Source organism: Elgaria multicarinata, chromosome 13 (genome assembly GCF_023053635.1).
Source record: "Elgaria multicarinata webbii isolate HBS135686 ecotype San Diego chromosome 13, rElgMul1.1.pri, whole genome shotgun sequence".
NCBI classification, from domain to species: Eukaryota; Metazoa; Chordata; class Lepidosauria; order Squamata; family Anguidae; genus Elgaria; species Elgaria multicarinata.
Genome location: NC_086183.1, coordinates 33,080,244 through 33,106,595, shown reverse-complemented (window position 1 = coordinate 33,106,595; position 26,352 = coordinate 33,080,244). Strand labels below are relative to the sequence as shown.

The 26,352-nt window shown below is 48.6% G+C and overlaps 1 protein-coding gene across 1 annotated transcript in view; it reads left to right on the top strand.

The window, feature by feature from the left end:
• The first annotated feature begins 10,475 nt into the window (after positions 1-10,475).
• The window catches only part of DLL3 (delta like canonical Notch ligand 3), a 44,597-nt gene continuing 28,720 nt past the window's right edge, over positions 10,476-26,352 (top strand). The window contains exons 1-5 of the mRNA XM_063139771.1: positions 10,476-10,544; positions 13,488-13,733; positions 15,861-15,918; positions 20,887-21,144; positions 24,951-25,312. Of these exons, the coding sequence (XP_062995841.1) occupies positions 10,476-10,544; positions 13,488-13,733; positions 15,861-15,918; positions 20,887-21,144; positions 24,951-25,312 (993 nt within the window). The remainder of the gene's footprint in view (positions 10,545-13,487; positions 13,734-15,860; positions 15,919-20,886; positions 21,145-24,950; positions 25,313-26,352) is intronic.

The following is a 26,352-nucleotide window of genomic DNA, read 5'->3' as shown; positions in this document are numbered from 1 at the left end:
GGGCCTGTCTCCTTGCTTAGCCTCCTGCCCCTGCATCCGAGCGAGATGCCTCTCTCCTCAGTTTGCGGCCTCTTGGAATAAGTGTGGCAGGCTTGGACCACCAGCACCTGTCGATTTCCACTTTGTGGTACGGAAAGTAAGCTGTGGGCCCCCTTGGTTCCAGAACTACAAGCAAGCCACGTTCTCACGTTCCCATATTTGTAATGTAGGGATTAATACCGTTTTAACTATCAGCAGGGGTGTTGAAAATCTTTCAGACAAATTCTTTTTTGGAGAAGTGCCCAGGGGCCCCCTTCCAATGGTGGGCGGGGCAAAGCCCCCCCCCCCCGGGACAAAATACAAAAAATAACGGCATGTTTTTGCCTTCGGAGAGGCATTTCAACTTTTCAAAATGAGGAAAAGACCCTAAAACCACCAAATAACTGCCAGTCAAGGGCAGGGGATGTTGCCATTGCAGGCCAGGTTTGGGGCACGGCCTCAACACTTCTGGTTCAGGAGATGTGGCATATATTTGCTGAATATTTCTACTTGCTCCAGGAATACTAGCATAAGACTGCCTCTTTTAAATCCCACATTTTCTATAAAGCCCTTGCTATTCTACCCTGACTCTTCCTCTCTGTTTGCAAGGAAGCAATTGGAGCTCTGCTCCCCCCCCCACACACACACAATTCCTTTTCTCTCCCCACCAGCAAACTTGAGATTGTAAACTCCTTGGGGCTGAGGCCTCTCTCTCCCATTCTCCAATTCACTGTATACATTGATAGTGGTGCATGCACAATAGGCAACAGTCCGTTACCTGATGTGTCAAACTTAACAACTCCCATAATCCACAGTGGGCTATGGGATGATGGGCACTGCAGTCCAACATATCTGGAGGGCAGCAGGTTGGGGAAAAGGCTGTTCTAAGGGTTTTGAAAGTACCACCTTCTACCGTAGCATCTAAGATGTGTCCATGCCCAGATCCCGTGCACTGTTGTTAATTTCTGGAAACCACAACACACTGTAACAAAGAGATCCTTCGCCTCTAAATCTGCAAGCTTGCAGGCCGATTGAAAGAGGGAGTCTGCACATGCTCAGATGCTACAGAACCACACTTGAATGTTTTCACAGTTGTGTGTCTCCCAGCTTTGTTCTTGCTAATTTCAGAGAAAACAGAAGGAGAAAAGGAGAGTTGTAAATTACTGGGGAACACCCAGTGCGGACAGCAGCCAGGAGCATTGTTTTTTTTAAAAAAAAAGTCAGTGCCACAAAACCAAATCAGCACTTTGGACATGCTAATCGGAGTCCCTCTCTCTGGGCGGGGGGGGGGGGGGGCTTCTCCAGAAACTGCTGACAAGTCAGGGTGTTCCATTCATTCATAAATCAGTGTTGTTCCTTCCACCCCTATTTTCTCAGGCATAAATTACAGGGTTGAGCCTCAAGAGAATTTTTGGTGTTAACTTTGTAGCCAAGATAGTCTCTCTCCACTTTCCTGTTCTGGTGTGCCTACCAGCTTGAGTTTAGGGCTACCTACGGCTAGTGATAAGGGGAAAGCATTCTGCATACGCTCAGAGGCAGTTTGAGACTTGTCTTACCACTTAATGTTTCAAGCAGGGATGGATGGCGAGAGCAAATGGTTACACATGCCTGGGGTTCACTGGGTGTGAGAACAGGGGAGGGGAGACAGCTGAGCATGAAGCATGCCTAGGGTGGGGGTCCTCGTAAGTTAACCCGTAACAAAAACATCAAGACACAGCCTAGTGTTTGAAGTCATTTGAATGCATTAAATGTTTTTAATAGAGCTTTTTTTTTTTTTAAGTCCCTAATTGCTTGCCGGTCAGGCCCAGTGGGTTGTATCCAATGTTAGTCAAACTTACCAATCATTTCAATGGGTCTACTCTAAGTAGGATGAACATTGGATACAATCCAATGTCATTGCACTAACTTGCCACATCATTGGAAGAAACTGATTTCGCTGCCACCTGTACTGTCCGGATTGTCCGTTGTCCAGTTGCAAGTCCGCTGGGCCTGATCGTGCCATGCTGCAGAAAGTTATTACTCATTGCCTGCGCGAGAGACGGGCCGGAGATCCGTTTGCAATGATGAGCGTTTTAAACAGCTTTCCCCAACATGGTGCCCTGCAGACTTGTTGGACTTCAACTTAGGGTGACCCTATGAAAAGCAGGACAGGGCTCCTGTAGCTTTTAACAGTTGCACTGAAAAGGAATTTCAGCTGGTGTCATTTTGTATGCATGCAGCACCTGGTGAAATTCCCTCTTCATCACAACATTTAAAGTTGTAGGAGTCTGGCCTTCTTCTGTATCTGGTCACTCTAGCTAAGCAGCCTTCCTCAACCTGGGGCGCTCCAGATGTGTTGGACTGCATCTCCCAGAATTCTGGGGCATTCTGGGAGTTGTAGTCCAACACATCTGGAGCGCCCCAGGTTGAGGAAGGCTGAGCTAAAGGGAGCAGAGCTCCTGCAGCTTTAACTGTTACAATGAAGAGAGAATTTCACCAGGTGCTGCATGCATACAAATGGCACCTGCTGAAATTCCCTTTTCAGGAGCCCTGTCCTCCTTTGCATATGGTCACCCTACTTCAATTCCCATCATCTCTGTGGATAATAGGAATTGCACTCCAACACATCCGTAAGGCAGTTTTAAAATACTGCTGTGGTAAGGGCTACTCAGCATTTATTTACCAGTTGAACTCCTCTGGATGCATTTGTTGCCAAACACAGATTTTCTTTTTAAAAAATTACAGCTCTCTCTTTCTCTCTTAGCTCACCCTCCCACCCCAAATAACCCCCTCCTTTCAGGAATTAAATCAGGAATTAATTACCCCTCTCTTGCCTCCATGTTGCCTGTGCCAATATTTTGACATCTCCAGTTCTTAATGCAGCAATAATGTTTGTTTACAGCTCAGCATGGTGAAGGAAGCGAGTCGATGCCTGGTTTTTGAATGCGTTCGTTTGAAAGGACTGTTGGCTGCTTTCCCAAGAGGCCTGTCCTTTTTCATTGCTGCAGAATACAGCCCAGCATGTGCATGTGCACTCTGAGTAGATCCATCCACCAGATGAGCTTTGCTGGATCACACATGGATCCATATAGTCCATCACCCTGTCTCTGACAGCACTAGCCAGATGTATTCAGCGGAGTATTCAGAATGCAGCGTACCTCTCCTTAGAGGGGAAGATGGAGACCGGGTGACCACCTGTTTAGCCGGGTATCTTGCTGCTACTTGGTTGATCAGCAACAGTTCCTTTGGTTCCAGTGGAGGCTGGTGGCTCCTATGTCAGGGGGCAGTGAATCCACTCCAGGCTTTAGTCAGAACTCTACAGGAGCTCTCCAACATAGAACTGTATGGTCTTTATCTTTAATAGAATCAAAGCTTTGGGGATACCTCAGAGATCATTTAGCCCAACACCATTACTGCACTGCAGGCTTCAGCTACAGCATCCCTGACAGATGGTCATTCAGCCTCTGCTTAAATACCTCCGGGGAAGGAGACCCCACCACCCCCTGAGGCCACCTGCTCCACTGCTGAACAGCTTTAAATCAGAATTGGACAGGTCAGCTCTTCAGATGGAGCATGCCTTCAGGAAGAGGACTGTACTCTGTAAACTTGGCCATCCTAGGTTGATAGCCCATTAGTGTGTGTGTGTGTGTGTGTGTGTAGCCGTCTAAGCTAGTTCCCGTTGGTACATCATGTAGTGGATTATTGCATCAGTTTTAACTAGGGCAGGATCTACACTATTGCTTTAAAACGTTTTGTAACAGTAGTGACAACTGTTGGGGCCCAGGACACACTCCATAGACAGCTTTCAAACCGTTTTCAAAGTGTCATTTCCTGCTTGGTGTAGATCTGGTGTTGGGTTAGGGTCTTTCTTCTGACTGCCCTGAGCCACTAATCAGTTTACTTGGGTACTTCCCATGTTTGGCAGAAAGATCTCTCTTTCTCACTAAACTGTTTATAAGCTCATAAACCTCTCTAACTTCCCCCCATTGACTTTTTTTTAAAAAAGCTAAATGCCCTGAAACTCTCTAGTCTTTCTTTGCCCAGAAACTGCCCCTATCCCTGTGGTTACTTCTCCATCACCACCCCACCTTTCCCCAGAGTTGTTGATCCATGCGTTTTGCTTTCCCTCTCCTTGGGAAGCGCTCCAGGGCATTTTGTCCAATAATTCCTAACCAAAGGGCCAGGCTTGGGGCAAGAGACGTGCTTTGGGCCTGCTTTTTGCCACTGTCAATGTGCAGATGCTGAGTGTGTGTGTGTGTGTGTGTGTGTTGCTCCACTAGGGTTGTCCCCCCCCCTGCTGCTGCTGCCCCCTGCGGCCATCCACCATGTGTCCAGGTGTGAAAGAGCGTGCCTCCTATTCGGCTGCCCTCCCCCTGGGGCGAAGGGGCTGCATTTCACACCCTGCAGGCACATGGCAGGAATTTGGGTCCCCCCCCCCCCACTGTATCACCTTTCCTGTTGCTTCTGACACCTTTGTCTGGCAAATGCATTGGGGGTGGGGTGAGGAGAAAGTGTGTCCCTGGGAAAGGCATTAAGGTCCTGGGGTGTGTGTGTATGTGTGTGTAAGAAATCTCTAATCATTTGAGAATCGGTGGGTTTTCTTAGTGCAGCAGTGATTTTGCTCCCAAACTGCTTTTTGCCAGATCTGTGTGTGTTCCACAATAGCATCCTGCAAGGGCAAAAATTTATTGGGTCCAGCATCTGGCACACTGGAATCTGTACGTTTGGGGATGTGGGTTTTTTGGTTTTAAGTTTCTAGCCATTAAGGTTGTGAAGATGGGATTCAAAGCACCTGGGCGGAGCTCGGGGCTTCATTTGTGCCCTGCCAGGGTCTGAGCCTTCCCCAGATTGGCCCTGTCCAGATGTGTTCGACCAGGGATGATCTGCGTTATGGTCCAACACATCTGGAGGGGCTCAGGCTAAGGAAGGCTGTTCTGAAGTGAAGAAGTAAGAACAGATGAAATGGCCCCTGCGCAAGTGCAGAGTGCATTTATCTGAGAGTCCCCAAGAGACAGAGTTTGGGGAGCAGCGTTCTGAATCAGAGGGTTGTATTTCCAGATTCACTGAGCCTTTGCCCCCCCCCCATTGCTAGAGGTTAAGCATCATCAGTGCCTGTTAAAATCCCACAAGGCAGGGAGGGCAAAGCTAAGTATGATTTCAGGGGCTGGGAAAAAGCCAAACCAGGGGGAATAAAATAGGCAAAATTTGCAATAGCCAACTACTTCATAATCATGTCTCAACATTCTCCGCCCCCTGCTTCCACTTTATTTTGGACAGCTTCCTGTGTCTAATTTGGTGGGGTAGGTAGGGGTTTAAACCATAGTTACTTGTTACATGTGGGTTCTCTTTCTGGATTGTTCGTGGTCAGTGCAGCTGCGTTCACACATCACGACAACCCAGAATCCAACAAGCCATGGGTTAAATAAACCATGAGTTAGTTTTCTGTGCATACTAGGTCACTGTGTCCCTCTTTTAAGTCTTTCTTTGGGATGCCTTGTTTAAATTGCAGTCTGGGTTGCTAGAATGTGTCATTCTTGTTAATTTCCCTCCCAGGGTGAGTGAGTGAGTGAGTGAGTGAGTGTGTGTGTAGGTTCTAGAAGATAAGCCTCAAGAGGGGGCATGGAGGCATTTTGTCTCTAGTTGACATGCAGGTAATTGCGTATGTATGAACCAGTTCACACCCTAGAGCTGCTATGTTATATTTCGAAATATAGGTATATTATAAATTTCCTGTTTTGATTTGTGAGATTCTAAACGGATGGCATTTCTATACTGCCTTTCTGAACGAACCAACCAAGGTACTTTACAAAATTCCAATAGATGAATGATAAAGACAAACATTAAAAACAATCTTAGAACCATAAGCATTAAAAAAGCCAAATTTAAAAGATGTGTTTATTCTAACTTGCATTACTTGATGGTGAATTCTTCCAGATTAATTAATGCAGAGATCATCTCATATATGGTTTGTTTGGCTGCACATTTCTTTCCTGTTCCTTGCTTCTGTCTGGGGAAGCAACCCCAACACCTTCTGGATTAAAGCTGTGTTTTAAGGATGGGGGTGTCACAGCTGAGGCATGAACATCCGCCCCCTCCCCCAGACCGAGAGCCCAATCCCAGGTCCTAAAAAAGAGAGATTGAGGAGGGGAGGAATCGAGGTGAACATTCCCCTTGGCTGGGGCAATACAATTTACAGCACAATCACATACCTGTCTACTTTGAACTAAACCCCATTGAGTTTAGTGGGGCTTACTCCCAGGTAAGTGGCGTAGCGTTGCAGCCTCTCAACCACACGTTTGCTTCCTTGGCAAGCAAAACAGCCACGGTGCGTGAGGTTTTTAAGCAAGGTCCCAACCTGTGTCACATTAAAACAGGTGCACCTGCTCCATATTAAGTGAATCTTTCACTATTGCAGAGTGGGAAATTGTTGGCACGTGTATGTTTTGGGGTTTCACAGAACCCTTCATCGCAGAGACATCTATGCAGCTCAAGACTGGCGTGCTCGTACACCACTGTACGTGGATTCAATAAAACAAAAAGAGAGACGCAAAACAAACGAATGAAGATAAATACATTAAACATCTCTAAATAATGGAAAGTGACCCTTATCTTGTGCTTTGTTTTTAAACGGTAAAGAACTTCCCACCTACTTTGGACCTCCCCGTCTTAACAATGTCTTCGGTGTAGGTTATTTTAAAATCAATTTCTATTTCCTGTGGATTGTAATTATAATCTTAGTTTTATTATACAGGACCTATGGTTACTTGATGGGATTAATATAGATGTGGTAAAATAACCATGCTTACACGGAAGTAAATCCAAGGGATTTCAGTGAGACTTGCTCTTGCACAAGCATGTTAAGGACTGCAGCCTAAATTGTCAGAGGTTTGCAAGGAGTGGCGCTCCGGGGATTTTGAAGGGGGGCAGGTGCTGCCATTAGCATACAGCTGGAGCCAGCGTGCTGCTCCTATGAAGACCCCCTTCCTCACTCGCTCCCCACCGCCGCCCGGACTTTTCAGTGTGAATAAAACCCTACTGTACGGCTCCATCACCCAGCCAGGAAGAGAGTTCCTTCCTTTAACAACGCGCAGAGAGGGTGGATGTTTTGTAAGATAAAAGTCTGGTGTGGGGGGGGGGGGGAAACAAGACAAAGCCGTTGTTCCGAACAGACAACTTTGCAACAGGGAGAGAGCAGGTGATGCGTCCACTGGGCTGAAAGGTGGTTTCTTGTATGGGTGAGGGGGGGATGTGGGGATGCCGGTTGTTTGTAGAACAGCCTTCCCCAACCCGGGTCTCTCCAGGTGTGTTGGACTACAACTCCCATCAGCCCCAGCCAGTCAATGGCTGTTGAAGAAGCTGTTGGTGGACAGAGAGGTTCATCTCTCCGACGATGGAAGTTGATTGTCCTGGGGCGGGGTAAGAAAGCGTCGCCCCCTTCTTTTTCTGCAAAATGGAGTCTCTTATTTCTTAATACACCCCCCCCCCCAAATTTTCTATTCTTCCTTATCAAGCCCTAGATAAAGCACAAAATACTTCTCTGGTCTTCCCCCCCCCCCCCCAACATCAAACTCTTGAACTGCTGCTGCTGCTGCGGGTTTTCGTTCTTTAACTTTTCGTGAGATGAACACTTGATCCAGAGAAGGAAGCCAAGTGTGTGTGGGGGGGGGGGGGGGCAGATGGGGGGGGGAAGGGGGATTTCCTTCCCATGATTCTTTACCTGTAATAACTGTCTCGCAGGCATTAATTCAGCAGGTGCAGTTTTCCCCAGTGCTGCATCTCCACCCTGGGAAAGTATTTCCGCCTGTCATGCAGCAGCTGTAGCAGGAGTGGCTGACTTTGACCTACAACTCCCAGCAGGTGGAGGAGGATGGGAGTTGTAGTCCAAAGCATCTGGAGGGCCACAAGTTGCCCACCCCTGAGCGACGGGCTCTGAAAGCCAGGTAGCAAAGCGGTGTGAGCGAGGAGCAGCTGAGGCGTGGGAGTAAATAATTCCCTTGTGGGCAAAGCACCGTGTGTCGGCCTGACCTACCCTGCAGGGTTGCCAGGAGGATAAAACGGAAGGGGGAAACTACGTCTGCTGCCTCAAGGCTAGAAGTTCATGGAATCGTGGGGCTGGAGGGTACCCCAAAAATCATCTAGCCCAACCCTCTGCAAGGTGCAGGAAAACAGTCCAGCCATGCGCGAGCGGCAGCGGCTGCCCAGCCTCTTCTGAAAACACCCCCAGAGGGGTGGAACGAGCTCCCCAGAGAGGTCCGCCTGGCGCCTGCGCTGGACTCCTTTCGTCGCCAGCTGAAGCCCTTTTTATTCTCTCGGTATTTTAACACTTCATTTTAACTTAAATGTAAATTTCACTGTTCTGACTCTGTATTTTAATCTTATATCACTTTTGCTGCGTGGTTTTTATCCTGGTTGTGCTTTTGAGACTGCATTTTGTATTTGTGCTTTTAACCTGTTGGTTGTTTTATGATGGTTTTAATTGTTGTGAACCGCCCAGAGAGCTTCGGCTATTGGGCGGTATAGAAATGTAATTAAATAAACAAATAAATAAATAAGAGGGGGAGGGGGAGAAGCGACGCCCCCCCTTTCCGCTCGCTCAGCACCACGCCCGGGTTTGCCAGGGGGACCCAGGCGTCCGGCCTCTTTCCTCCTCCTCCTCCTCCTTCCCTCACCCCCCCCCCGCCTGCGGGGTAGGCGAAGGGGGCCTCGCTCCGCCCTGCTGCCTGCCTCCCGCGTCTTTCTCCCGAGGAGCCCCGCGGGGGCGGGGCTGGGGGGCGGGTCCCGCGCCGCCGGGCGCCTAAAAGCGCGGAGAGCGCCCGGCCGCCGCCACTCCCCAGCTGCGCGCGTGGGGCTCGGCGTCGGCGGACCAGCCATCGGCGCTCGGGGCTCCAGCCTGCTCCGCGGGAGGCGCGCACCAGCCGCAGCGGCGCCTCCGCTCCTCGCCCGCCGCCGCCGCCGGCGAAAGTGCCCCGTGCTGCTGCTGCTGGGCAGGCGGGCCCCGCTCCCGTCCTCCTCCTCGCGCGCGCTCGCGCCCCTCCGCCGCCGGCCCGGGCCCGGGACTGGGCTCTGCCCTCGCGCCCGCCGCCCCATGGCTCCTCTCCGGCTCCTCGTCGCGGGCGTCCTGGGCCTGCTCTGCGGCCAGCCGGTGAGTGCGCGCGGCCGCGGCGCTTGGACCCGGAGCCGCTCCCAGGAGCGCCCGCCCGCGGACCTCCGCCGCCTTCTCCTGCTGCTTGAGGCTCGGCCGCATTGCGCTCTCCCACGCGGCGGGTCCACGCTTGCGTGCGCTTCATCCGAATTCGAGAGGGGCGATTTCTTGTGTGCGCGCGTGGATTCGTAGCGGGTCCCTCCGTGTCTAGGATCGGGGCCGCTGTGTAACTCCGGATGACTCGGTTGGAAGTCGGTCCGCGGGCGGGGGGGCGGGCTGGGGCCAGTGGAATATCTCGCCCGAGGATTGGCCGCGGCGGACACGCGAATTTGGGGAAGATTTGGGAAGGGGCTCCAGGTCTTCTTGGATAGACAGAGCAGCCTGGCTGGAGGCAACCCCGAGGCCTCCCGGGAGATGCTCGTAATAAAGTGTCACCTTAAAAGATTTAACTTTTAAAAAAGTGGGGGGAAAGTTTCTGGTCCTCATGACTGAGCGCGTGGGAAATGCGTGCAGCCCTTTTGGCTGGCCGCCCAACTGCAGCTGGGCTGTGTCTGCAGGGTAGACAGCCGCCCCGCAATTCGTGCCAGCATGAAGCTCGGGTCTGTATACGACCACCTGCATCACACAGGTCATGGGGATAGGAGGGAAGTTTTCCAGGGGGTTCGTTTTCGGATTGGCCCAAGCCTCCGAAGACACGTGACGTCTGCACGTGTGGAGGGGCGTGAAGCACAACTGCCTTTCTTTTCTTTTTTTTTTACTGCGTTTAATGGAAATAGAAAATGCCTTTTAAGCCATGACCGTACAAAGGGTGAAATCTAGAAACGTGTTTTCTGTTGGAGGATTAAAGGAAGTTGTGCATCTAGTTGTGCATCTTCAGTTGTGCATCTTCAGGCTAGTTGTGCATCTTCTCCAAAACGAAGGTTTGGGAATTAACGCTGGATGGTTTTTGGGGAGGGTGGTCAGCGCTTGTCTTCTAAAGCAGAAGTGATGGGGGTGAAGCCTGCCTGGGGATGGCATCCTAAAAGCCATTCCCCCCCCCACAGACACCACAAGTATTTAGGGGTTGGCTGTTGCATCCCCATGGTGAGGAGAAAGCCCTCTGCATATGTTCAGGATTCGTCTTGCCTCCAGAAGAGCAGTTGTGTTTTGTCTCTTACGAACTACACATTTCATCTCTGTGGATCCTTAAAAGCTTGTTGCTCAGTCTTGGTGGGGGCATGTGGGGGGGGGAGGAAGGCTTTTAAACTTTTGCCTTGGGAGCCTTTTCTTCCAAACTCTCTATCAGCCGGCTGTTGGATCAGATGAATGTGTGGAGATTTGTGTGTGTGTGCGCGCGATGATATCCATTGGACTGTTAAGCAGGAGCATCTGTGGTCTCTGGCAAATGGGCATGAAGGATTATCCGGCAAGAATAATCCCCCCCCTCCCCAGCCTCTGCTGTCCTGGCAGCTCTCTAGGTATTGGCCTGAAGGACTGGAGGAACGGAACAATTCCTTCATTCAGCTACTGCCTGTAGTAGAGGCACCAGCCGTGGGCTGCACCTCTATTTGGACGTGTTGATTTTGGGTGCTTGCCTCTCCCCTCCCCTTCTCTCTGATGCTTTCTGTTTTCAAGATAATTTACAAAGTGAGATGAAAAGATAAACGTTTTCTTCTTTCGTGTGTGTGTGTGTGTGTGTGTGGAAAGAGAGATCCACTCTCCCGCACACGCCTTACCTGGCCCCTTCATGAGATCTTTCTACCATATCGCTAGTTTTTCGGGTGCAACTTAACTGTATTTTCCTTCCTATCTTGATTATGGCGAAGTTGAAGCTTGTTGAAAAGCAAGCCTTGGAGCTACTTTCTGGCTGCGTTTAAACTTCTGCGGCTTTCCTTCTGATGCACCCTCCTCTTAGGAAAGTGTAATTCAGCAGAGCTGAGAAGTACACGTGCCTAAGACTGGGCTGTCAGCCAGGGTTCTTCAGCTTCTCCCATACCCTGATCTTGTGTGGGGTGAGGGGTGTCTCAATAATAATAATAATAATAATAATAATAATAATAATAATAATAATATATTTATTTGTTTATTTCTTACCCGCCTCTCCCTTTGGATCGAGGTGGGGAACAGCATTAGAACAGGAATCAACACATCTTAAAAATTCTTGATTTTACATTGATCTGGATAGGCCTGCTGGAAAAGGCTAGTCTTTAAAGCTGCCTTAAAATCACACAGAGAGTTAATTTTACAAATCTCCTCCGGAAAGGCCATTCCACAATCCGGGGGCGACAAAAGAAAAGGTCCTCTGGGAAACTGATGTCAGCCTAGTTTTAGCTGAGTGAAGTTAGTTCACCCCAGAGGACCTGAGTGTGCGGGGCGGACTGTATGGGAGAAGGCGATCCCACAGGTAACCTGGACCCAAACCATGTGGGGCGTTAAAGGTAATGACCAACACTTTGTACTTTGCCCGGAAACTAATCGGCAGCCAGTGGAGTGATTTTAATGTTGGGGGAATATGCTCACCCCTAGATGTACTGTTGACCAATCTGGCTGCCCTATTTTGAACTAGTTGAAGTTTCCGAACTAGGTACAATGGTAGCCCTATGTAGACCACATTGCAGAAGTCAAGCCTCGAGGTTACCAGCACGTGCACAACTGTCTTTAGGTCTTCCGACTCTAGGAAGGGGTGCAGCTGGTGTATCAGCCGAAGCTGATAGTGGGCACTCCTGGCCGTCGCATCCATCTGGGCTGTCATTTGGAGCGACGGATCCAGGAGCACCCCCAAACTGCAAACACAGTCTTTCAGGGGGAGTGTAGCCCCATCCAGAACTGGTTGACACACCTCCAAACCTAGGTCAGAGCTATGGGGTAGTGGGAGAGTCCGTGGTTTAGGGAGCCATTTGATAGATGAGTTGACCAGCTGTGGACTCAGTGGGGGAATAGTAATGTGCACCGGCGGAAGGGATAGAGCATGGGGGGCGGCACCTGTGAGTTTGCTGTTTGCACAAGGCTGAGGGTTCCCCCTTTCTCTAGGGGGAGTAATGAGGTCCATAAAAACAGTCTTTATAGTCCCTCCAGGAAACTAGTCTCCTCTTCCACAAGGTCCCACCAAGCCCAAAACACACACGCACACATCTCCAGACTCAGCCAAGGTGCACTTAAAAATAGGGTGGGATTTGTGGGACATAGTAGTTGAGGCATCGGGTGGGAAGATGACTGGGGAAGAATCAAGCAGATCCCAATGGCCGGACAAGGATTGCTTTAAGCTGAATAGGAGCAGAGGGGGCAGCTGCCGGCACAATCTAGTGTGGTCTGTAAGCCCTCCATGCATTTATGGCTGCTTCTAGATTCTGTACATGTTTCTCTGTACATGGGTCGCTATTCTGATACATGGGGGTGCGGGGAACTAGCAAGAAAAGACGGGAGGAGGCATCAGGGTGCCTGCTCTGTGGGGGCAGGGGGCAGGAACGCATCCTTTTCTCTACAGCGGAGTTCTGTGAGGCACTGAGACTTGGCGCGGCCAGATGTTAAAAGGGTTGGGAATGCGATGTGGGTTGTGAGGAGCAGTGCGGCCTAGTGCTTAGGGCAAATTTGGCAAGTGAGCTCTGAGATTTGAGTTATTGATTGAATGGGTCAGCAGGTGACCCCTGATGGGAGAAGAGGGCAACGGCCCTGACCCGTCCTTGCCTCCCTTTTAACAACGGTTTGACTGCAGGAATCGGCAGGTGATTTAATTTGGCAGCAGGGAGACAAAAACATTTTCAGGTGTGTCGGCGTATAGGTTGACGCAGACAAGCTTCTGGAGGAGTGGATAGACGCAGGTGCTCTGGAAGCTGACTAGGTCTGCAGCTTGGGGGGGTTATGAGGTCTGTGTTTCAGGAAGAGCTGCAGGGCAGAGCCCAGCAGGGCAAGGTAGTCCGGAGGGTCCTAATGGCTGAGAGGACTGAGGGATCAATCGGGGTCAGAGACGGTCACGGCATGAGGTTGCCTCGCTAACCTTAATCAAGCATCAGCTAGCAAATCAGGTTGGCTAGCTGATGCTTTATTAAGGGTGCGACCATTTATTTATTTATTTATTTATTAAACTTATATACCGCTCCCATAGCCAGGGCTCTCTGGGCGGTTTAGGGCTCTCTGGGCTCTCATGACCATGGGCTTGTTTAGGCAGAAGAAAGTTGTAGGCCTATTTTTCTATCTAAATAGGCACTGGGTTGCGCTGTCAGTGGGTGCATCGGTCTTCTCCCACAGTCTGGGTGCCTTGTGGAAGGAGCCTGGGAGGAAAGATGGGCGCTTAATGGGAGGAGTGGTGATGTGGGGAATGCAGCAGGGAGTTCCCGGAGTTAACGGGTTTCCTATTTTTTCACCCCTGCAGGCTGAGCAAGCTGGTGTGTTTGAGCTCCAGGTGCACTCCTTCACCACGAGCAGCTCCCGAAGCTTGTGCCACGGCATCCATCCCTGCCGCCTTTTCTTCCGCGTCTGTCTCAAACACGCCCAAGCCGTGGTGTCTCCGGAACCACCTTGCACCTTCGGGGCGGCCCTGAGTGACATCGTCCCTGCTGACCGCAGCGCTGTGGCCACCAGCGGGCCCATCCGTGTCCCTTTCCACTTCAAGTGGCCGGTGAGATCTTTCCCAAGCCGGCACGCTCCGGACATCACCTTTCATGCCTGCGAGGGGCCAGGAAGCCTTAACGCACTTTCCACCTCTAGCACCATTTCATTCTTCTGGGGTCCAGCGGCTTTGCACCCCTTTCCCTCGTTAGCTGCTTCATGAATTCTAAGCCTTTCCTGTTTTAATTACAGTGAGAGTGCCCTGCCTGGCATACGCTGCCCCGGTTCGCTCTTGGATTCATAGCAAATTCACTTCGTTTTAATTTCGAAAGTAGTTTGATGAGGAAGGTGGAGCAGGTGTGTGTGTGTGTGTGTGTGTGTGTGTGTGTGTGTGTGTGTGTGTGTGTAGGGGGTGGGGAGAATAAAAAATAAATAAAACTCTCTCACAGGGTTAATTAAAATAGTTTGGATCCTATTAAAGCTGTTCTGTATGACCAGAAGAGGGTTGATCTTATGTGTGTATATTTACATGTATTTGCTCTTGGGTTGTCATAATAATTGTAAACTGCCCCAGAAACATGCCTACAGGTTAAAAAAGGGGGGTATAAATATTGAAAATGGGGTTGACCAGTTTCCCTTTACCTGGCACTCCTCTCTGTGATATTGAACAGAGGCTGAAATTTTTCCACACGAACTGACTCCCTCAAGTTAGTAACGAAGCTGGCGCTATTTAATAGCAGAAATAGAGTAAAGGGGCAAAGTTAATTGGGCAAAACCCCGTTTTAAAAGAAAAGATAGATTTTAAAAATTTCCCAACGAATTTTGAACAGCCGTTGCGCCACAGGAAATTCTACGCTGGTTATACAACGGTTGGTCAAAAAGCTGCTAGACGTTCAAAGTGTGTTGAGAATTCACATAGTTTGTTCAGATTTGCGTTTCCCTTTTTGTTTTCCTAATCTGTTTTTGGTATTTCTGGGTGAGGCGCTTACAGGGGAGGAGCTGGGCACTCCCAGCCGTCCCCGGTGCCAAATATGAACACCCCACAGCAGCAAAAGAGCGTTTTGGACTGTGCCAAGCAATGAGCTGGAGCCAACGCTGTTCCTTCAATTTATTTATTTATTTATTACATTTCTATACCGCCCAATAGCCGGAGCTCTCTGGGTGGTTCACAAAAATTAAAAACATTCAAAATATACAACAACAGCATAAAACTATAATATAAAATACAATATAAAAGCTCAACCAGATAAAAACAGCAGCAATGCAAAATTACGAATTTTAAAACACCAAGTTAAAATTTTTTATAGACTGTTAAAATGCTGGGAGAATAAAAAGGCCTTCACCTGGCGTCTAAAAGCATATAATGTACGTGCCAAGCAAACCTCCTTAGGGAGCTCATTCCACAGCCAGGGTGCCACAGCAGAGAAGGCCCTCCTCCTGGTAGCCACCTGCCTCACTTCCTTTGGCAGGGGCTCCCGGAGAAGGACCCCTGAGAATGACCTTAGGGTCCGGGCAGGTACATATGGGAGGAGGCGTTCCTTCAAATAACCTGGCCCCTAGCCATTTAGGGCTTTAAATGTTAATACCAGCACTTTGAATCGGCCCGGACCTGGACTGGCAGCCAATGAAGCTGGAAAAGGACTGGCGTGATGTGGTCTCGTCGGCCAGTCCCTGTTAGTAACCGCACTGCCCTGTTTTGTACCAGCTGAAGTTTCCGGACCATTTTCAAAGGCAGCCCCACGTATAACGCATTGCAGTAATCCAAACGAGAGGTTATCAGAGCATGGATGACTGTAGCTAGGCTATCTCTGTCCAGATAAGGGCGCAGCTGGTATATCAACCTAAGCCGATAAAAGGTGCTCTTTGCCACTGAGTTCACCTGTGCCTCAAGTGACAGTTCTGGATCCAAGAGCTCCCCCAAACTACGGACCCGATCCTTTAGGGAGAGTGCAACCCCGTCCAGGACAGGGCAAACATCACCTCGCCGGACAGATGAACCACCCGCTAACAGTACCTCCGTCTTGTCTGGATTGAGTCTCAGTTTATTAGCCCTCATCCAGTCCGTTACCATGCCCAGGCACTGGTTCAGAACAGCGACTGCCTCAACATTTACTCTTCCCTTAACTATTGTGAATTCTATTTCCTTGCTCCTGCTGTTTTTCGTCAAGTCTCGTTTGTGCTCTCGCTTCCCTTCTAGGGCACCTTCTCCCTCATTATTGAATCCTGGAGGGCTGAATCCGGAGAGCCGTCCACGGGTAATTGCTTTCTTTATTGGCTTAATTGCACACCGCACGTGTTCAAAGCGCTGCTAGTACAACAACCCCTGTAAAGTAGGCCAGTATTAGTCAAAATGACAAGAGGAAGTAACAAGGGGAAAAAACAGAGTTCTTTATTCCTGGAACATATTAAGTTAAACCGTGACAGTATCTTTTTTTTTTCTTTGAAGGAAAAGAAACTTATAGGTTGACTCGAAAACATTTTGATATCAAGTTAGTTTTCAGGGAAGAGGATAAGCTCAATCTATTTTTTTTTATCTTGAAGGTTTCAGGGCTTGGTAAATATGGACGTTAGTAAGACTTTTGTTTAGATTGTTTTTATGTCTTAGAAGAATGCCTTAGATCAGCCTTCCTCAACCTGGGGCGCTCCAGATGTGTTGGACTGCACCTCCCAGAATGCCCCAGCCAGCTGGCTGGGGCATTCTGGGAGATGCAGTCCAACACATCTGGAGCGCCCCAGGTTGAGGAAGGCTGCCTTAGATGAATCAAAAGTGAGTCAAATAAATCAAACGTTGAGCACCAAATGGGGCTGTATACAGGAAGACGCTGTGGCAAGGTATTGCCAGTCTAGATGGATAGATGGACAATGCGTGCCTTGGGAGAGTAATAATAATAATTTATTTCTTACCCGCCTCTCCACTTGGATTGAGGTGGGGAACAACAGTGAATACAAAACACATTAAAAACTGATTAAAAACATAGCGTACATGATTAAACATCCTTAAACATCCCAGTGCTCTTCAACATTTTATTAATGATTTGGACGAGGAGGTGCAGGGAATGCTTATCAAATTTGCAAATGACACAAAATTGGGTGGCATAGCTAATACCCTGGAAGACAGAAACAAACTTCAAAGTGATCTTGATAGGCTGGAGCGCTGGGCTGAAAACAACAGAATGGAATTTAATAGGGATAAATGCCTAGTTCTACATCTAGGAAATAGAAACCAAATGCACAGTTACAAGATGGGGGATACTTGGCTCAGCAATACTACAAACAAGAAGGAATTGTTGTAGATCACAAGCTGAACCAGTGCGATATGGCGGCAAGAAAGGCAAATGCTATTTTGGGCTGCATTAATAGAAGTATAGCTTCCAAATCACATGAAGTACTGGTTCCTCTCTATTCGGCCCTGGTTAGGCCTCATCTAGAGTATTGTGTCCAGTTCTGGGCTCCACACTTCAAGAAGGACGCAGACAAGCTGAAGCGTGTTCAGAGGAGGGCAACCAGGATGATCAGGGATCTGGAAACAAAGCCCTATGAAGAGAGACTGAAAGAACTGGGCATGTTTAGCCTGGAGAAGAGAAGATGGAGGGGAGGCATGAGAGCACTCTTCAAGTCATTGAAAGGTTGACACACAGAGGAGTTCCAGGATCTCTTCTCGATCCTCCCAGAATGCAGGACACAGAATAATGGGCTCAAGTTACAGGAAGCCAGACATCAGGACATCAGGAAAAACTTCCTGACTGTTAGAGCAGTATGACAATGGAACCAGTGACCTAGGGAGGTTGTGGGCTCTCCCACAGTAGAGGCCTTCAAGAGGCAGCTGGACAAGCATCTGTCAGGGATGCTTTAGGGTGGATTCCTGCATTGAGCGGGGGGTTGGACTCGATGGCCTTGTAGGCCTCTTCCATCTCTGCTATTCTATGATTCTATGACAATGCATGCCTCAGGAGAGTAGGACGGTGTTGACATCAATCTCTTTTGCTTGTAGGGGTTTGGATCTCTGTAGCAATTGAGCAGGCAAGAAATGCTCGTCCTGTTCTCTTTGTCCCCCTCCTTTTGAGATCAGGTCACGTGTCTGAGCTTCTTTTTGCAATACGTGTAACCACTTGGTAAGCTGGTCTGTCTCCTGTATTGGCATGCCAAATAATGAGGTGGGCTTCACCATTCGCTGGTTTCCCTTGCCTTCGATCAGGTGTGGGCATGTGGTAAAACCTCTCCTTGCCACGTGGCAAGATGCTCAAAAGGGCTGCCTTGGCCAAGAGGTCATGACTTGCAGGGGACAGTTATCAACTCATAAATATTCCCCTCTCAAAATTAAAGTGAGAAGGAATTTCTGTTCACTTTAAAGAAGACCACGTATATACCTCTATTCCCGAATGCTCTCATAGAATCATAGAATAGTAGAGTTGGAAGGGGCCTCTAAGGCCATCGAGTCCAACCCCCTGCTCAATGCAGGAATCCACCCTAAAGCATCCCTGACAGATGGTTGTCCAGCTGCCTCTTGAAGGCCTCTAGTGTGGGAGAGCCCACAACCTCCCTAGGTCACTGGTTCCATTGTCATACTTCTCTAACAGTCAGGAAGTTTTTCCTGATGTCCTGATGTCTGGCTTCCTGTAGCTTGAGCCCATTATTCCGTATCCTGCACTCTGGGAGGATTGAGAAGAGATCCTGGCCCTCCTCTGTGTGACAACCTTTCAAGGACTTGAAGAGTGCTATCATGTCTCCCCTCAGCATCATCCTTGTTTCACAGTGCAGGAATCCACCTTAAGGCATCCCTGACAGATGGCTGTCCAGCTGCCTCTTGAATACCTCTAGCGTGGGAGAGCCCACAACCTTCCTGGGTAACTGGTCCCATTGTCCTACTGCTCTAACAGTCAGGGAGTTTTTCCTGATGTCTAGCTGAACATTATAGAATATGCTCTGCTCTTTCCTCTTCCCAGGATGCCAGGATGTGACCAGAATTACTCAATTCTTCAAATTCTCCAAACTATGTGTTATAGGCGAAATAGTGCTAATCTATCCCAATACCGTAGCTTGTTTTTCTTTCTTTTTGCATCATTCTGGATTTTCTAGTCGGAGGTGGCGAAGGGCACTGAAGTCTAGGCTTGGATGCTTCCACCCATTAAGTGTCTTATTCTGCCATCTTTCTGGCTTCTGAGCATTCAGCAGGCATTGCCCAGTGGCAGAGCACATGCGTTACATTGCAGAAGTTCCTTGATCCATTCTCTGACATCTCCGGACAAAAATACAGATAGCAGCGGATGGTAAACATTCACTGCCTGAGATCCTGAGGACAATCGCAATAGAAGATGCTGAGCTAAACAGGCCAATGGTCGCTGTATAAGGCAGCAGCCTCTAAGCATGCATCTGCAGCCGTAAAGACTCTGCACTTACGAGTTGGTTGGGGTGTGTGTATGTGTGTGCTCTCACGTTCGTTTTAATGGAAGCTGAAACTTTCACGGAGCTGAACTTTGTGCCCGCTGGGACACAAGCCCGAATGCAGCGGTCTGCACTGCCACAGGGCAATGAGAACTCTGAAATATAACCTGGTGTTTATGTAGCCTTCATTTTTAAGGTACATCTGAACAGTACAGAGGTGTTTCCTCCTGACAATGGTGTAGCTGGGGCTGAAGTCCAGGGCTCTCACAGCCCTCAAATGACAATCCAGAGAACAGTAGGGGAGAGAGGAGGGTGTTGGCCATCAGGCCCTGCATCCAGCACCTGGCCAGGGCCAATGCTGTTTGCCCCACGGCGTGCCTCTCCCCCCTTATTTTTAAACAGAGTTGGGACGCACCCAACTGGGAGTGTACATGATTAGAACTGCACATTTTACTTTAAATATACCTTATCCGTTCTCTACTACAATGGCACTTATTCCCAAGTTAAATGTATTTCGGGTCAGGGCAAGCAGAAGCAGTCGTGATAGTGCTACGATTTATGAGAGTTTAAGATGCAAAACTGCAAATGCTTTTATTTATTTATTTACATTTATATACCGCCCCATAGCCGAAGCGCTCTGGGCGGTTTACAAAAGTTAAAAACAGTGAACGTTAAAAAGTATACAAAATTTAAAGCCATCAAAAAAATAAAAACAACGGTATCCATTTAAAAACAACAGTTCTGGGGTCCGTTAAAAACAAACAAACTTAGCATTGTTAAATGCTGTTAAATGCCTGGGAGAAGAGAAAGGTCTTGACCTGGCGCCAAAAAGATAACATTGTTGGTGCCCGGTGAGCCTCATCAGGGAGATCATTCCATAATTGGGAGGCCACCACTGAAAAGGCCCTCTCCCTTGTTGACAGTACTCTCCCTTACAGAGTATTATTTTTTAAATCAGGCTTGGCAAACAGGTTTTTGTTTTCTATTTTTCTCAAACGTATCACGAATGTAAAACCAGTTGTGAAGTACAAAATGGTGCCATATAATGTTAGTTGTGTGCTTCGGTACTAATGCTCATCTAAAGCCTCCCCCCGCCCCTAAAATAAGTCCAGGAGCAAAGATGACTCAGCTGCACTCTTGAAGAATCCCTGCAGAAGTGACCTAGTGTGGGTTTGCTCATTTTTACATGCACCTGCAACACACATCTTCAACCCTGCACTTTTCCCAGATCCTTTGATTCTCAGGTTCAGAGATCTCAGCCAATTAGTTTCCTGGCGAAGTATAAAGTGTTGGTTATCACCTTTAAAGCCCTACATGGTTTGGGTCCAGGCTACCTGTGGGATCGCCTTCTCCCATACAATCCAACCCGCACACTCAGGTCCTCTGGGAAGAATCTACTTCAGGCTGCCAAATTTAGGCTGACAGGTATTACCCAGAGGACCTTTTCTTCTGCTGCTCGCAGACTGTGGAATGGCCTGCCGGAGGAGACTCATCAACAGTCTACTAGCATTCAAGAAAGCGATGAAGACTAATCTCTTCCGGCAGGCCTATCCAGTGGAATTTTAAGATGTTTTTAGGATGTTTTTAGGAATTTTAAGATGTTTTTAACAATGTATATTATGTTTTAATTCAGTTTTATGAATTTTATTGTTTACTGTTGTTCCCTGCCTCGATCAGAATGGAGAGGCGGGTAAGAAATACATTTATTATTATTATTATTGTTGTTGTTGTCGTCATCATCTCTAGCGGATGGTATCCCTGTTTTCCCCTTCCCCCCCCCCCACTGCGTCATCACCAACCCAACCGCCTACTTATTTTCCTCCTTGTCTGCCTTCCTCTAGAGGATGTCCAGAGGCTGATCAGCCGCTTGGCGACCCGTCGCCGCTTGGCCGTGGGTGAGGACTGGTCGCAAGATGTGCAGCTGGGAGACCAGAGCGAGCTGCGTTACTCCTACCACGTCACCTGCGACGAGCACTACTATGGGGAGAGCTGCTCGGACTACTGCCGGCCACGGGACGATACCTTTGGCCACTACACCTGTGATGAACTGGGCAGCCGGACCTGCCTAGCAGGGTGGCGGGGCGAATACTGCTCCGAGCGTAAGTAGCCTTTAAGCAGAGGAGTTGCTGCAGCTGGAGTAGCGGGAGGAAGGAGCTGAGTTCAAATCCTGATAATTCATTGGCACGGCTAAACCTAGCAAGAGCCATCTCCCAGCAGATGGGCTCTTAAAGCAGGGAGGTAGCAGTTGTATTGTGAGACCTGTCCCGTGTAGGGAGAGGACTCCGACCCTCCTCCCACACTTGGCGAAAGCACTTTCCCAATAACTCAGTCTTAAAAAATAATAATGAAAAAATAATAAAATTAGCGATGGCTCCAGTTTATTTATTTATTTATTTATTTATTTAATTAATTAATATACTGCCCCATAGCTGAAGCTCTTTGGGCAGTTTACAAAAGTTAAAAACAGTGGACATTAAAAAAAAAAGTATACAAAATTTAAAACCATCAAAAATATATAAAAACAACAGTGTAAAACAGTATCCATTTTAAACAACAACAGTTCTGCGGTCCATTTATAAACAAACAAACTCAGCATATGTTGTTAAATGCTGTTAAATGCCTGGGAGAAGAGAAAGGTCTTGACGTGGCGCCGAAAAGATAACAATGTTGGCACCAGGTGAGCCTCATCAGGGAGATAGTTCCATAATTGCGGGGCCACCACTGAAAAAGCCCTCTTTTCAGTTTAATTTTAAACCGTATGAAATTCTATTTGGGTGCAACTATCCAAGGGAGACGGACATTTGGGGCTCTCTAACATTGCCCAGATATAAATTTCTAGGAGATTTTAGGCTCTCTATGATGGGAATAGCCCTTTTCCATGCAACAGGCTATTAGAGAAGGATTTAAAATAAAATGGCCAACTGTTTGTCAGCAGATTCAGGACAGATGGAAAAGTAGTGCTTTTTACTATGCAAAATAAACATTTGGCAGCCAGTGCCACAGAATGTGAATGTAGGAAGCTGACTTACACAGAGTCAGGGCATGGGTCCACCTAATCCAGTATTGTCGACACTGACTGGCAGCAATGGCTCTCCAGGGTTTTGTTCAGGGCTCTTTCCAGCCATACCTAGAGATGCTGGCAGGAATTGAACCTGGGACCGTTTATTTATTTATTTATTTATTTATTTATTTATTTATTTATTTATCACATTTATATCCCGCCTTTTTTCCTCCAAGGAACCCAAGGCAGTGTACATAATCCTCCCCCTCTCCATGTTATCCTCACAACAACCCTGTGAGGTGGGTTGGGCTGAGAGCATGTGACTGGCCCAAAGTCACCCTGTGGGTTTCCATGGCCGAGTGGGGACTAGAACCCAGATCTCCCGTCTCCCAGTCCAACACCTTAGCCACTACACTGGCTTTCAGTGCATGCAAGGCCTTTGGGCTGAGCTCCGGTCTGTCCTATTTGCAGTGATGGCCACTGGCTTAGATGGCTTTAAAAGAGGGTTTGGCAAATCATTAATTGCTATTAAGGAAACCCAAGGAGGGAAGGCCCTTACGTGCCCCAAAACAAAAGAGAACATATTCCCAGGTGCCTGAAAAACCATTTTATTATACCTAACACATTTCAGAAAGGACTTTCCTTCCTCGGGGGACCACTTAACTTCCTCCACATGTGTTGCCAAAAAAATATTTCCAATGCTGCTTCTGTCTTAAAATGCTCAAAACAATTATGAATGACAATTAGCCGTGATGACTAAATGAAATCTCTAGGGGCGTTACACCTCTGAATGCCGGTTCCTGGAGGGTAAAGGTGTGTGGGGGTGTGGAATTTGTCACCTTCATGTTGGGTCCTAGAGACAGCCCCACTTTGAGATTTTATTTTTTTAAAAAAAGAAAGAAAAGCAATGTTGATTTTTTCTGAAATCAATGAAATAAAGTTTGGCTGGCCCCTGGTAGAAATGCAGGGCTAAATGGATCTCTGGTCTGATCCAACAAGGTGATTCTTCTGTTCTTGACCATGAATTCTTTTCCTTCCAAGTCAAAATCTCCTGGATGTATAAGTTCAAAAAAACATGAAAGGTTAGCAGTTCCTTGTGTAACTGCTGCTGTAATATGTGGTAGCTTAAAAAAAAACCTAAACGTTGGTTTTCACAGCTTGGATCATTTTGATGCCATAGACCTTAACTGTGCTTGTTTTCATCTGCTCACTGTCATCCCTGCCTGCTCTCATTGGGCTCCACCTGCCCATTTATTGAAATTCTCAAAATGTAAACAAAAAGACCATGGTAGGTTGTGTTTTTTGCAGAAGAAGGTTGGAGCACCAAAGATATAAGCAAAAAGAGGAACAGATTAGCTCTGGTGCTGGTGAAAGGATTCTTTATTGTTCTTGTTTAAAAGAAATTTTTTTTGCTTAAAATAATTTTTTTGTAAAATTTTGTACAAATAAATTCTTTTAAACAAAAAAGTTTTTTTTAAACAAGAAAAAATAAAGAATCCTTTCACCAGCACCAGAGCTAATCTGTCCCTCTTTTTGCTTGTGTTTTTTGTGCCCTTTATGATGTGTTATGATCCCAAATTTGTAGGATTTGAAAGATGGCTAGTGGGCCTTAACATAAGGGTTAAGAACATCAGAAGAGCCCTGCTGGTCCGATCCATCCAGGTAATTCTTATGTTGCCAAAATGTCACTCTGTAGGAAAACAAAATGGGAAAAATCATCCCTCATGAAAGATGCCCCTTCTTTCATGCCCCTGGGGAGAGCTTTCATTTCCTTCTCTGGTACCCCTGAGAACAGTCTGGCACTTTTAAAACAGCCGGTACCAGAGCTCAAACGTGCCTGGAAGTCATTCCTTTGGATCAGGAAAGCTTTCCTCGCTCGTCTGATTACACAGCGTGGAAAGAGAATGCATCCTGCGCGTGCTCAGAGCCTCTACTTTCTTTCATGGTACCTTATTTATTACATTTCTATTCAGCCCAATAGCTGAAGCTCTCCGGGCGGTTCACAAAAATTAAAACCGCAAAATACAGTAGAAGATGTAAAAGCTTAAAACTGCAATCTACGACTTTGTACATTCCTGTCCCTTTCTTTCCCACTGAATATGCGCTCTGTATAGTATCGAACAGGTAAATGGGGTGTCTGTGTGTTTCCAGAGTTTTCTGGATGGGAGGAGGAGGAGGAGGAAGAGGGTCATGTGTTGCACTATAGACTTGTGAAATATCATGACGTTAAAGGTGTGTGTGTGTGTGTGTGTAAATCCAAGCATGCATCTGCCTCTCTAATTCTCAAATGTTAAAGCAGAAGTAAGACAAGAGGGCCAAACTTGTCCGGCTTCCCAGTCCTTGTGGGCCTTGCCCATCGCCATGGAAATTGCGTTGGGCCCAGGGAAATCCCTCTTTTTACAGTCCCTTAAATTGTGACGGTTTAATTGCTTCACAAAGCTTCCCCTTGGAGCCTTGGCATATGGAGGCGCTGGTTAACTTCCTGAGGGGAAAGGTGGTGGTGGGGGAATGGATGATTAACCAGGGTCAGGCAAGCCACGCGCTCCCAACTCCTTTGTTATAGTGTTGTGTGCCTCTGCTGGGAGGTGGGGGGGGGGGCTCTTAAAAGTGGGTCAGGGGGGGAATCCCCCCTTCACACACACACACCACCAGACACTCTGCTTTTGTTCCCAGGGGACAATGGAGAGCAGCAATTCATGAAAAGGGGACTCGTGTTCCAGCCCGGCCAGGCCCTGCCCCGTGGTGGCTTGCCTTTTTGGGTGGCATGTGGGCCTTTTGTTTGGCGTGATGGCAGGCGCCAGATGTTGGTGTGACGCATGACATCTATACAGCAACAGCTCTCTCTCCCCCCTCTCTTCCCCCCCCCCCTCCTCCTCCTCCTCCTCTCTGCTTACCTCTTTTCAGCGATTTGCCTGTCCGGCTGCAGCAACAGTCACGGCTACTGCGAGAAGCCCGGAGGCTGCAAGTGCCGCATCGGCTGGCAAGGGCACTTCTGCGACGAGTGCGTCCGCTACCCGGGCTGCCTCCGTGGCACCTGCGTGCAGCCGTGGCAGTGCAACTGCCAGGAAGGCTGGGGAGGGCTCTTCTGCAACCAGGACCTCAACTACTGCACCAACCACCGCCCGTGCAAGAACGGGGCCACTTGCACCAACACCGGCCAAGGCAGCTACACCTGCAGCTGCCGGCCTGGCTTTGCGGGCACGAGCTGCGAGATCGAGACCAATGAATGCGACAGCAACCCCTGCAAGAACGGAGGCAGCTGCAATGTCAGTATTGCACCTTTCCCCTCGACACTCCCCCCGCCACACCCTCCTCCTCTCTCAGCCCTGTCCCCACCCCATCCCCACCAACGGCCGTCCTGTAGCAGCGTCCCGCCCGTAAGAGCAGAGCCACGAGGCCGGTTCGGGCGTTCAGCATGCTTTCTCTCAAAGACCCTCCCTAGAGATGCCTCTACCTGGGTGGCATCACTTAACGGGACCTGGGATGTCCGAGCATTCAGCTGCGGCAGCCCATCAATAAATAGGCCACGCCTGAGAGCCAGTGTCGTGGCCAGGCGGAGATGAGCCGTGAGCCGGCTCAGCTCTCACTTTAGCCACGGACCCATCCGCTGTTCTCTCAGCTTCTGCACTCTGAACGTGGACTAAGGTCCAGCGGGTTGTGGAAATGGAGGCAATGTTGAAAGTGCTCTTAGCACCGGAAGGGCAGTCCAGAGGTGGCACAGCTCCAAAAATGTGCTGTCCGGTTCACGGCAGCTGCTGTCCGGAATCGGTGCTGTCTCAGGTTGAGTGTTGCATCGCCCAAATGCCTCCCGCCCTGGAGCACGGGGAGCACATTGCCTGGGCAAGGTTTTGAACGTCTGAGCTGCCCCTTGCTTAAGCAGACCCCTCCGGCCCTTCAGCTCCGCTACTTTTCTCTGCTGAAAGCCGAGAGCAGAAATGCGGGTATTTTCCTTAAATAGTGCATCACCCCTGCACCTGAACACATGGGAGCTACCACATCTGAGCCCGCTCTAATCTTTCTGAAGCTGGGGTACGGAACCTGTGGTCCTCCGTATGTTGATGGATTATAACGCCCTTGACCGTTGTTTATGCTGACCGGGGCTGATGGGAGATCAAGTCCAGAAACATCTGGAGTGCCACAGGTTTCCCATTCATGTTCTGGAGTGCCTGCGCACACTGCAAGGTTCCTTTAGGCAGCAGGAGAGGATTCTCAGCCCATCTTCAGGTAATGTCACTGGCCGTGGCTTCCTTTGAGGGTTGGGGAAGGCAGGCCTGTACTTAAAAGTGTGGGTCTGAGAGAACACTGC